Source organism: Notolabrus celidotus, chromosome 2 (assembly GCF_009762535.1).
Source record: "Notolabrus celidotus isolate fNotCel1 chromosome 2, fNotCel1.pri, whole genome shotgun sequence".
In the NCBI taxonomy this organism is placed as follows: domain Eukaryota; kingdom Metazoa; phylum Chordata; class Actinopteri; order Labriformes; family Labridae; genus Notolabrus; species Notolabrus celidotus.
This window is the reverse complement of record NC_048273.1, coordinates 16,270,789-16,283,971: the sequence shown is the minus strand read 5'-3', so window position 1 is coordinate 16,283,971 and position 13,183 is coordinate 16,270,789. Positions and strand designations below refer to the sequence as shown.

Below are 13,183 nucleotides of genomic sequence, written 5' to 3'. Positions count from 1 at the left end.
TATACTGAAAAAAGCAGAGTGAAGTCATAAAACAGGATGATCTATGTTCATGTTAAACTTTGACAACATTTTACCACACATGGTGTGATAGGATGTAAAGTCGATCTTAATGATTTCCACCTCCAGCACATCTTTTTTTTTTCTTTATGGTCATCATAAATTTGATGGTCTGCACTTCTACTCTAACAGCCCTGCAAACCATCCTGGTTAGGGTGCTGATAGCTGTGGGGACTGTGGTCCGGCTACTGTAGAGCCAAACCCTGCTCCAGTCTGATCCATCTGTCAGTCATATAATCAGTCATAAAGACCTTTTGCCAGTCGGTCCTGGTCTGAGGCTAACAGCGTTCATAAACACCTCTTCAGCCATCAGCCATCTTGTGGTGTTTTGCCTCTTCTCTCACATCACCTTGTGTCAGTGAGCTGAAAGTATCTGCATGCATGTACACATGTTATTGTGTGGTCATGTGGTTCTGTGTGGGTGCAGCATAAGCAAGTGTTTTGCGACCACAGTAAGTCAGTCCACTTGTCAGCTTTTAAACCAGAACCGTTGGCTGAAGCCCCAAACTGTGCAAACAGGGCGTAGGGAGAGGAGGCTGCTGTGTTTACTGCTTTACATTCAGTGAGAAGTTTGTAAAGGCCTCAGTGGAGTTAATGGATGGCAATGTTGTACCATTTTAAAAAGCGATGTCCCTTATTTTGCCTCCTTTTCAATTTTCACCTTGACTCAAGTGGCTTTTTTCTCCTGTTTTATAGGCCAATGGATCAACCCCCTAGGCGAGAGGGGAACTACTCCTTGCCAAGGAAAAGGGGTGTACACAACATGAGATATTAAGAGGGGTTTAAGAAAGTTTCTGTGAGGAAATGCAGGATGCCAAGCCTCTGTGTGAGTTTATGTGTGTACAAGCCCTTCTCCTTGCACCATGAATCATTCTAGTAACCCTCATCCACATGTACTGGTTTATCTAAAATCATTTGAATATTGTGAAAAAGTTTAATATTTTTGCATCAGTTGTCTAAGAAACTGAACATTGACATACATTCTAGACTCATTAAATGTACATATATATACATATAAAAGCATATCTCAAGTTATGAGAATACTTCATTTTGAGTTATTACCAAAAAATGAACTATTTCACGATATGTTGATTTTTTTAGCTGCATTAGTATACGTGTGTGTTTGTGTTGACTTTGGTGCTGGTGGTGGCCAGGTACAGGCAGAACCACTGCTGGCAGACCTCATTTGGCAGGCAGAGGAGCGGGGAGTGAGGAAGGAATGAAGAGAGCAAGGGAGGAAGGTGAGGGAGTTGATGAGGTATCAAAGGATTCCTGCAGTGTTGAGCTGTATTCGTTGCAGAGCACAATTTGGACTGCAACTGCATTTTGTTTCCATAAATCTAACGAGGTTAGCTCGACTCTAGAGAGAATAAGATGAATGTTGCCTGGCTGAATTGTGTCTTTCCTTCTTTCTCTAATGGCTTCTGTTGATGTATGTATGTTTGCACGCATCTTCACATCTGCCAAAATCCAGAATTGCACAAGTGCTCTACTTCAAAGCCCAAAATACTTTAACATAATAACATTATCATGTGTCTTTTCATAAAAATCACCCATTTTATCCTTTATTTTTCCTGTAAGATTAACAGGATCTCGAGGTTTCAAGTCTAACCCTTGACTAATAACCCATGCAGAATAAAAATCAACAAGAACTCTTAAATAAGTTAAATTTTAATTATTTAGCCATCAAGGTTAAATTCTACATATAATTTATTGTCATTCTCAACCTTTTCAGATTTAGTGATGTGAAACAACGACTGTGAATTTGGGTAACAGTACATCATTTGCATCCAGATAAATTTGTTTGTTTTCAACAATCTTTGTAAGAACTTAAATTCCCAAAAGGTTGGCAGGTACAATAAAACATTGAGAAAGTTGTTTTGTGCTTAACAAAACACCTGAAGACATATTTCCAAACCAATAAGGTTTCAATTGCAGCAGGTTTCAAATATGATCAGGTATAAAAACAGCACTTCAGAGAGGCTTGAGGCTGATTTATACTTCTGCGTCGCCCCTACAAAGCAGGGGCTGATGCGGACATGAGCACCACATACTTGTGCGTCAATGTATGTGTGTTGCGCAGCAATTCTCCGCCGATACGCTTGAGGGCAGTGTGGTCTCTCTGACAGCCGGTTGACTGCTTCCGGCCCCACTACGATCTCTATTTACTTTTCCACAGCGATTCAGAGCGTGTTCTGTTAATCTACAGCTAATACATGTTGCTGTTTATCATACAGACATGATTACATGAAGAATAGAGAGGAGGAGTTGAAATACACTGCCGATGTGCAGCCGATGTCCGGGATCCTCGAAGTGCTGTAAATGCAGGAACTACAAAGCCGCCGAGCGGACCAATCACAGGGCTTGCGGTCCGCGTCGATTCTACGTGTAGTTACATTTTGGTGGAGGTGCACGTCTGCTACGTGCGTAGGCCTCTGCGTAGGTACAACGCAGAAGTATAAATAAATATATAAATCAGCCTTTAGTCTCTGAAAAATATGACGAGAGACCCCGATCTGCTGATTGCCTCTGTGACTCACTCTTTGACTGGCTCCTTGTGATCAGAGGGCATGTGGATGATCTCATAGCCCTCCTGCCTCAGGATGTCCAGCACACTGTGGTTCCCAAGAAAGTGACCTAGAAAAAAAAAATGCCAAAAGTTAAAATCGAACATAGAGGTTGAACAGAGTTCAACAGAGTTTAGGTTGTGTGAAGCCATCCACTGAAAGATCTTTGCAAGACATCCAACAAATTATGCTCGTACATGAGTTTCAAACTATGGGAATAATGAATTATTTAAGTGTCAAAAGTATAGCTATAATTTAAGAAATACAGCCAAACCATTTTATGTGCAAAGATAAAAAGGTGGGGGCCATAAAGAGAGCCCTGGTGTACCTCAATTGGTTTGTATCTGTTTATTTGTTTGTTGAACGGACTTCCAATAAATTTGGTTCAAACAATCCCCACAGGATGAATTGTAATAACTTGTGGCTTAACATGTTGAACTTTCTGTTAGTATAATCCTTGCATAATAAACTCAGGTTCCAAGATCAACACTGGACATGCCAGAAATCAAGTGTGTAGGGATAAAATGTATTGTTGGAATTGCAGTCCTGTTGTAGACAGATGGGGAGAAACAGGATTGTGGAGGATCTGTGAGATGTAAGGGTTGTTCAGAAGCATGTTGGCTCTTCATCTGCTGGACCCCATTGTTGCTCCATAATAACCCCATATTGCCAGCACTCAACCTTATGCCTGCACTCCACCCCTCTCTCACTTTCCTTTGCCATGTGTATGATTCCTTAAGACTAGCATCAAACATGTGGGCCCAGCCCCACGCTGATAAAAGCTTTTCTTTATTTCTACCATCAGCCGATAATCCTGCATGTCCCTCAGCCCAGCAATACGTTGTAATGTAGCCTGACATCACCCGTGCTACACACAGAGACAGAAACCCTAACATCAGAGCACATATTGTTGTGCTCACATATTCACACACTGACACATGAAAACAGTTGCACACATGTTGAAATTCACACACCTCACCTCCCTTCTGAAGATTATTAACAACACGTTGACAATATTCACTCTTGCTTGCTTTTTGTCAGGGCCCTCTGCACCCACTCTGGCTCTCACCCCCTGCCAATTTTATCATCATAATGTTCCTGATCATTCCTGAAAGTCAAAGAAAGAGGCACGCGGTTTTACACTTTCTTGGCAGCAGAGTTCAAAGGCAGCACTGGGATAGGCTGCAGAGTGAAAGGAGGCTTCTAACAACAAAGTGTTGTCGGGCAAGATCAGATGGGATTACACAGAGGGGAGGGTGTGAGTTTTTGTCTGTGTAGGGAGGGTGTAAGGATTTGTATGTGTGTGTGTGTTCTTGTATCACCATACTGCAGACTACATATCCTCACATTAGCAGAAGTAAGGATGTTTTTGGTGTCCATGTTTCTATAGGAACTTGTCAAGAGTAGGGCATTCAACTACAATGTGAGAGACAGTCAGGGTAAAAAATGCAACAACTACTATATGGATTGGCATGTTTTGAAAGTGTTCATGATTCAGACAGATGATCCATCTGTAAAGCCATCCATTCATTTTCTTTTACTTCTACATGGCTGGGTACAGTGACAGCAAGCTGGGCAAGTTATCTTCGGGCTTGTTTGCATGAAAACTGCCCCATTAAAAACTGTAAAGTATTGTCTTTGTGTTAAAAAAAAAATCTGCATTCATTTAACATCATAAAATGACTAAAAATGCTGGAGTGTACATGCAAGACCAGAAGTAGTCAGTATAACTTTGTAATGAAACACCAACAAAGAGTAACTCGTGCCTGGGCAAAAAGCTGTTCTTACAACAGAGCGATGAGTACAAACGAACAGGAAGACAAAGGGAACGCATGCTCAAAAGCTTGTCTCAACCATGTTAATAAACTCAGTAGACTGAGCAGATCATCCTGTACTGAATCTCTGGCTGATGATATATTATAATGCAGATTACATTGTATTATAAAATTCTTATTCTTATTCTTATTCTTATTCTTATTATTATACTATATTTTATTATATATTTTATTATTATTGGTTATTACAACTGACGGTACTATTATATTGTACTTTTTTTACTATGATCTTTATCTTCACACAGTCATATTACATACCCATACATATTTATTTATTTATATTGCATTTATTTATTACAATCTGTCATAACCAAACCCTTATCTCACCATGTCAACCCTATCGCTACGGAATAATATTTTTTTATTTTTTATTTTTTATTTTTTATTTTGATTTATATGCAACAGTGCAAAGATATAAAGATGCTTCATATTGAACAGAATATAAAATAAAAACAAACAGTAGTTTTTGAGTACACTGACCAAATAAAGTAATCAGATATAGACTACAGTACACAAAAAAAAAAGGTTAGAAAAAAAAGGGTTGGACTATAAATGTGGATCACAAACCCCCCCCCCCCCCCCCCCCCCAAAAAAACACCAATAGAATAGACTGTTATGGCAGGGATTGTCAAGAACGAGAAAAAAACAAAAGATAATAATAATAATAATAATAATAATAAGGAATAAAAAGGAATAATATTTGACAACTGCCTGTAATTCTAACTATTTACACCATGAGTAACATTTGTATACATCTTACATTTTTAATCTTATCTTTATGTATCTATTTTTATTTTTATTATTTGTACTTATTTAAACTCGATTTATGCTTATGTCTGTGTTGCTGCAACAACCGAATTTACCCGGGGATCAATAAAGTATTATCTTATCTTAAGTTGATACGTTTTTTTCTCTTGTGCTAGCATCAGCTCACAATTGTATGTTTTTTTTCAATGACTAAGTACCCACAAAGCCTAAACATTAAGATGTGCCAAAGCTGTACACTCAATTTAGTTTTACTACATTTTCAAAATGTGTTGTGTTAAGACTAAATTTAAATATGCTAAACAGCAAATATTGTGTTTGACATTCAGCATTACGCATTGTTATTGTCTGCACATTGGCATGCAGGTCATATCTGTTAAACTTGGTTGTACACAGTTTTTAAAAGGAAACTTGTTGACAAACTGGAAAGGATTTGGTTATTTTTGGTCCAATACAACTTGGACATGAAGAAATAGAACACCTAAGTCAATTTTCATTGAAGAAATTCCTCGAAAATATACTCAGTCAAAAGAGTGCCACAAAACAAATACTGGCTGATCACCAAGAACAAATTCTTCATTTCTTTTCTTTCATCTCTTTGTCCTAATTAGACACAGGGGCCAAAATCAGCTCATTCAGTGACTGCATGCTGACAGATTCAACCACCCTCATATCTGTGTTAAACAACTATTTCATTAATATCTGCAGGCGGTGAGCAGAGAAGAACACCTCCAGTGTGCTCTGCAGGGTGTGAGGTCAAGCTGACTGCTTAATGCACTGACTTGATTTCCTCTCCAATGCTGTCATGCCTTACACACACAGACACAGAGCAGTGTGTATATGCATGTTTGTTTGAACCATGAAATTGTAGTTTTCCTTTACAACCAGCAGACAACCACATGTTTGACACACCTGCTGTAAATCGGACGTTCTGTAAACAGTCAATCTGCTGAGTATTCCTGTCAGTATACCCATTTTTTGTTTGCAGGATGCCGTAAACATGCACCCACTTCTTAAACAACCTACTGTTTATTCAAACAAACAGGCCCACAATGCAAACACTTATGTCTACAATGTGGAGCTAAAAGAAGACATGAATAAACTGGAAAGAGCTACGAACACACGTAAACACATGTGCTCCCTCAAACATACACAAACAAACTGTCCATCTTTGAGTTAGGACCACGATGTCTCAAATTTTGGTAACTTTCATGTTTGAACTTGAATTGAGGGATTTCACAGGTCCCCATGAGTCTGCATTATGTGTCAAACAAACAAAAAGTTTCTGATCTTGTTGTGTGACAAGCACATTTGTACTGTTTGGAACTCTGTTTTATCGTCATCCTAGTGTCTGGATAAGTGAGACAAAGAGATAATAGCCATTCCATACAGCTGATGGTGCTGGTATGTGTTTGCATTAGTGTGGTAGGCTGAGCTAGTGTGTTGGTTTTTTAGTATCTAGACAGTAAACAGTGTGGTTCCTCTGAAGCGCACAGCATCCTGCACAAACAGCTCCATTAGACAAGAGATAATGAGAGATCAGCTGACTTTTAATTCCTCCTCTGCTGCTTGTTTCTCTAATAGGCTGACTACACTGACAGAGCACTGCAAAACATGCTGCTGCTGCGGTGTGAGAAATTCTTACAAATCTATGCCATTTCTTTCAAAAATAAATTTCTCCTAAGTTGCTACAGGCTTTCTTGTAAACTTCAGAGCAAAGAAGTGATAAGGCCTTGTACTGCAAACTTTATTTTTCTGTTACTTCTACAAATAGACTTGAATAGAAGGCAAAACCCTGTGACTCTAGAAGGCCACAGTCAATTAAACTTTACAATGAGAAAGAAAAATGTTATTCCAAAGATTTAATTCACCATTTCACACATTGTTTTGATCTTCTGCAGCTGCGAGTGGCTTCCCTTTTCCCCATAATTATTGTTTTTATGGTTATGTTCAGGCCCATACTTGTTGCATTTAGTTAATGTTGGGCAATGAATGAGGACTTGGTTGAGTATTGAATACGTCCAACGTGATTTGAAGCATGATACAAGGTGTGATTATTTACTTACTTGCTTTTAATTGAAACCACAATCCTCCTCTAATCAAAGAAAGTTTACTGCCTGAGCCTGACCATATGCTGGGCTGCACTGCATTTGCCCAAAATTCACCCCAAACAACCTTGTTATGTCATCCTGTTATGCTAAAAAAAAACATAGCAGGTGGTTATGTTTTAAGTTCTTAGTGAATGCGACCTCCTGGGGACTAACTTTTAGAAAACCTTGAACTCTAATATGCTCTAAACATGTTTGCGGTTACTTAATGTTGTTTTATGATGCAGCTTCAGCCTCTATACCATCATTTACATCACTGTGTTTAATCAGCAAAGTGATCTGTGGCTGGGGCTAAGAAAGCAGTAACATAACGTGTGGTAATGTGGCTTCAAACCACTCAACCACATTCACATATCATTAATCCCCAGCCTCTTACCACTATGCTGTCATCACCCTGATAAAGCAGATACTCTTTAAAGCTCCTGTGAGGAACTTTCAATCTGTGTCAATTTGGCATCCCCTGTGGACAAAGTGGTTGTCCTGACCTGTACATGTGTGAGAAGTGTTTTGTGACTAAAATAATCATCCTGCTTTCTTTTAACAATCAAACATAACTCTAGTTAAAAATGTTTGCCATGTAAAAAAGATTGTTTTGCCTGCATATCACTTCATCTGTTTCTTAACCAGTAAAATACTACTCTCAGTAGCGTTAAATATTATCTTAAAGAAGAAAATAATCAATTTTAAGTACAGCAACCAAGATTTTCTGCAGTGTGCACCCTACCTTACAGGGTGTTTCCCCTCCCATGGCTCCTGAGAGCAGTTAATGACTCAGTTACTCCTCTGTTTAATAACCTCTCCATCCTTATTTCCACTTGCAGTAGCACCTTAATGTGCTCCACTGTCTCCCTCCGCCTGTCTGTGTTTACTGTAGCCACCTCTTGTCTCAGGCCTATCTCTTTATCTGTCTGGCTTTCCAGACTTAATCATGACATTTTAACGCATCTGTGCTTTTCTGGTCTTGGCTCTGTCTTCTCTCTCCATGCAAACTTGTGAATGAAGTCAACACTGTGTGTGTTGTAAAAGAAGGAGTTGCTGCATATCTCTGCGGTCGCCACCCAGGCTCGACTCTAGCCATGACAGGACCTCTTTACACCCACCTTTCTTCAGCCTGCATTTGTCCTCCTACTATCTCTCCAGCCCATTTACTTCTCTCTATCACAGGCTCTGTTTACCATGCATCTGTTTATGTCTCCCTCATGTATTCACCCATCTCTTTCCACATCCCCATGGATGTCTTCCAAAGGGCAAAACTGGTAGTTGTGCAGGAGGAGAGTCGAAGGTTAGAGCCACTCAGGCACAGAAGATTGATCGAAAATGAGGAAAACAGGAAGAGAGTTGTGTTTTTCTTCAGTTTTGCACAAACAAATGTGTTTTAAATTATTCTGTGTAAGCAATGGATCAACAGATGCACACTTGTGGTTGAAGGAAAACCCTTGTGGCTTTAAAGCAGACCACCTCATGTAAAAACTACAATAAGAGGGGGAAGTAAGGAAATGAAAAGAGAAAACAAGAGGAAGGAGAATTAAAAAAGGCAATTAAGTGGTGGACTGAGTGGATTAAATGAGAGAGGAAACAACGAGGACAGATGGATGTAGAAAATGCATTCAGATTGTGAGTGGAGGTGAAGAACCAGGATATATGGAAGTGTGTGATCGGAGTTGGAGACACTGCATGCTGGGTACTGTTGCTACATCATGGTCCAAACAAACACAAGCCGTTGCCTCCGGTCATTGGAACAAAAGATGAAAGAGGGATGACACGATGAAGGGAAACAAAGAGAAAGCACAGTGAGGAGAGACTGCAGGAGGAAAAATAAAATCACCCTCCCCACTTTATAGTTGATGAGGGTGTGTGCCCCTTTAGAAGTGTTTCGAAATGTGTGCCAGTGTGTTTAAGCAGGCTGAGATGGTGGGGGAAAAATCCTCTCTTTTGCGTGTGTATGTAGGTGTCAAGTGGGTGACAGATTGCAGGAAAAACTAACATGTAAGGTGTTGGGCCACCAGAACAGCCTTTTTTTTTTTTGCATGATTGAACAAGTCTCTGAACTCTACTGGAGAAATGAATACAATTCTGTCATTCATATTATGTTTTGTGGGTGCTAATGGAGAAACTGATAAACACTGGACTTAGTCTGATCATAGCTTAACACAGTATCCATGTAGAAATTCTTAAAATACAAAAACAATATAAAATAGGCTTTAAAAGGGAACAATTCTCTATATACGGTCCAAACCATTATCAAACAACCTTGTTTTTGGGTACTTACTGATTACAAAGAAAACTAGTCAGGTACAACACCATTCAATTAGAGCACAAATCACATATCAGACCAACAATAGCTCTGTTCTTTCCTTTAATTGGTTAAAAGAGACCTATTATATTCAGTTTCACCTCCCATTATGCCAGTCTGTTACACCTATAGAGTAGCTTTGCATGATTTATGCTCAAAACACTCCTTATCTATCTTATACTGAAGTATGTGAAAATCCTAATTCCCGCTCTTTTCAGACGCTGCTTAAAATGCTTCGTTTTTGGCTGCTTCTCCAGTGATATAAATTTATACTGGGCTTATAGGTGTTACTTTTCTCAAAGCTTTGTAGTCCCAAAACGATATAAAAGTTATGCCTTTCCAGAAAACATCTGAGACTTTCCATTAGCACCCACTTAGCTCCCCATTTAGCCCTGCTAGCATATGTTCGCTAATGAAACACTGCCTGCCGTTATGGTGAAACTTACAGCTTGTGATTCCCAATGACTGTTTAATGCATGGATGTAATCTCAGTGATGTCACCCACTGGTATATGAAGTGCTGTTTGGAAGTTTATTGACAGTGGGCACCATATTGAAAATGCTGCATCAATCTAACTTTAAGATGACCTAACAAAACAAAAAACAACAAGCATCAGCAGATCAACAGGTCTCCTTTATGTCAAGCTCAGCATTAGCAACAGGATTTAGTCAGCTCACTTCAGTGGATAAATTGGCAGTACAGCCAAAGTCTGTGTTAAAAACAATTCAATATGGCAATATAGTGTCATGTCCCCTCTTTTCAAGGGTGGACGTGCATCAGTGCTCATATTACAGAATCGATGCACTAGGAAATACTACGATGGTAGTTTTAAAAGACACATCATCTATGGCACAGAGCAAAATAAAGCCAGTAGGTAGCAGTAGTAGAAGCCAAACCATATGATGTAGCACATGTCTTAAATCAGAATAAAAAGTATGGATGAGAAACGCTACCTGTTGTCAAAGCTAAAAGCAAAGATATGGAGCATTTCTGATTTTTACAAACAGCAGGAAGTCAGGAGTTAGACATGAATCATGTGATATGCAAGCTCTAAAAAGAGAACGGGAAATACTGCAGCAACATGATAACCTTCATCTGAACATGACAAGACACTGTTCTGATTAGCTGCTGGCAATAACAGGTAGGCCTATTACACAGAGCCAGTGTGTCCCAACAAACGCTGAATGAAGCTTTCAACTTAAAATGTTCCAAAAGCACTTTTAAGACTTGCAGTTTACAGCATTGAGGTCCAGGCTAGAGCTGGTGAAAGGTGGAAGGCCAGGCTGAAGCTAGCAGAGGTCCAGGCTGTGTTGATGCATCTACATACCTGTACATGAACTGTGATTCCATTTATTTTATAACGGGTTTTCCTTTCCTTTACTTAAAGACCTGTTATTAAGCTAATTGTGTTTTGTCTACTTGTAAGAGTGGGGGCACGTATTTAATCGTGTACCTGTCCATCATAGAGTCTGTATATCCCGTGTACCCCCGTTCCTCTTGAACAACATGTGAGTAATGCAACAAAGATTTTAATAAGCCCAGCCTCCCCACACCATGCTGGGCAATTCCATTTACAGTTTTACAGCACTGGGATCCCTCTATAAATCTCACAGCAGCATTTAGATGAACAGAGCCGAGCTGAAGAAACCCACGGCTCTTCAGAAATAGTTGAACCACTGCCTTGAAAACAGAGCAAAGGTTTCACTTGATATTCAGGATGGCTCTGGATTTGTAGAAAGTGAATAACCTGGAGTGTTTTCCTTCAAACTCCCACATCTCTTACTCATTCCTCATCTCCATAATGACTTCACTTCCTATGCATGCATGACACCGCCTGTCTGTCTCCCTCCACCACACTGAGGTGTTATGACTGACAGCTGTTGACGGGACTGTTGGTGTCCAAGGTCTAGCTGGCGGTCTGAGATCAACGGAGGGTGGAGAGGATCAGATCCAGAGGCAGACGCCTTCATGCTAGGACTTGACACCGGTCCACTTCAGAAAGGCTGGAGGGCAGGCTTAAAGGTTCAGAGTTAAGCTTTATAGTGATTCCCCAAGTTTAAATATTTAGTCTGTGTGATCTCACTGCTGCAGTCCAAAGAGCTCTAATGGTGGGCAGAGAAACAGTGAAGAAAGTGGATGAGGTGAGGGAAAAACAGACAGATCCAGGGAGGGAGAGAAAAGGGAGGAAGACAGAGACACAAAAAAAAAGAGAGAGGACATGAGCTGAGCTGAGCCTACAGTGGAGCGAACTGAACATCATCCTCTTTGTTTGTTTTTGTTCCTGTCAGCTGCGGTCTTTATCATCTCTCCCTGCTGGGACAAGACGAATAAAGTGGAGAAAGAATCCTTTCTTATGGACGTACATACACACAGACACAAGTGATAGAAGAGGCCTTGGCATCCTCACTGAGCTATGTCTCATGGCGGCCTTTATCTCTCTCATCTCACTCTTGCACTGTCGATTCATTTCCGCCCCTCCACCCTGCAGATAAAGTTGCAGTTAAGAAGGAAGCACACTGAGTTTTCATGTGCGTCGGTACCTTCATCCTAGATTTCCTTTTTGAACACAAATACAAATGATTATGTTTATGTCATCTTGTTTAGGTACTTTAAAGGCATGCATATTTGTGTGCATGTGTCAATGCAGTGTGTGTGTTGTTGGCAAACATTACAGAGACATGCTGCCCAGACGGCTTAAGCTCGGAGATAAAAGTAAGTGTGTAGGTATGTGATAGTGTGTGTAGCAGATATGTATGTACAATGTGAGTGTGTTTTACATTAGTTGTTTCTCAGGCCCAGAGAACAGCTGGTTTTCATTCTCAACATCTAATCAGGATCGGATTTACACCTGGGACACCAGGTGAATGTAATTAACTACCAAGTAAGAAACCAGCAGTACTGCAGGTCTTAAGAAGAAAACCTTTGTGCTCTTCAGTCGTCACAGCATGCATGTAGGGTAATGTAAATGCTCAGGGGATCAAAGCAAGCAGAACTGAGGCATCCATGTGTTTATGAATTGTATCATTAAGACTATTGGCTCCAAAAAGGCCCATGATGTTCCTTTAGCTGCTAATGAAGGGTGTAATCTTTAAACAAGCTAATGAGCTGTGCTGATGTAATTAGATCTAGGAATCTAACCAATGTAGCTAAGAGCAAGTGACTTTCATGAAAACTCATTCCTGACAATAAACAAGACAATTTAGCCACATGAGTACCACATTAGGGCTAATTTTTGTTGCTACAGCAATTTAAAGGTATGTGTGCTAGCTTTTCTGTGGTGGGTGGGGGGAATTGGGCTTATTTGAAAGTTTTCCTAGTGATTTTACAAATAGTGAGAGGATAAGAAAAGTTGAAAAGTCAGAGCCCTACTTATTTAAAAGTATGAAAATTGAATTCTGAGAGAGAATGGGAATTAATACTAGTGCTGCGCTGAAATCAAAATCTTGATGTGAGTGTGCAATGAAATAACAGCACAAAAGACTGTGATTTGTTATCTTCTCTGATGTGATATTGAACAGATAGAACTGCTGTGCAAAACTCGCAAAGTTAAAGTCTCTA

At 39.8% G+C, this 13,183-nt stretch overlaps 1 protein-coding gene and 1 long non-coding RNA gene across 3 annotated transcripts in view; one reads left to right on the top strand and one right to left on the bottom strand.

Moving 5' to 3' along the window:
* trabd2b (TraB domain containing 2B) overlaps positions 1-13,183 on the bottom strand; it is a 78,191-nt gene that overhangs the window by 3,148 nt on the left and 61,860 nt on the right. For both annotated transcript variants that reach the window (XM_034676183.1, XM_034676192.1), the window contains exon 5: positions 2,598-2,694. In XM_034676183.1, coding sequence (XP_034532074.1) covers positions 2,598-2,694 — 97 coding nt within the window. The remainder of the gene's footprint in view (positions 1-2,597; positions 2,695-13,183) is intronic.
* LOC117807145 overlaps positions 1-13,183 on the top strand; it is a 153,940-nt gene that overhangs the window by 100,126 nt on the left and 40,631 nt on the right. The gene's annotated exons all lie outside the window — the stretch shown is intronic.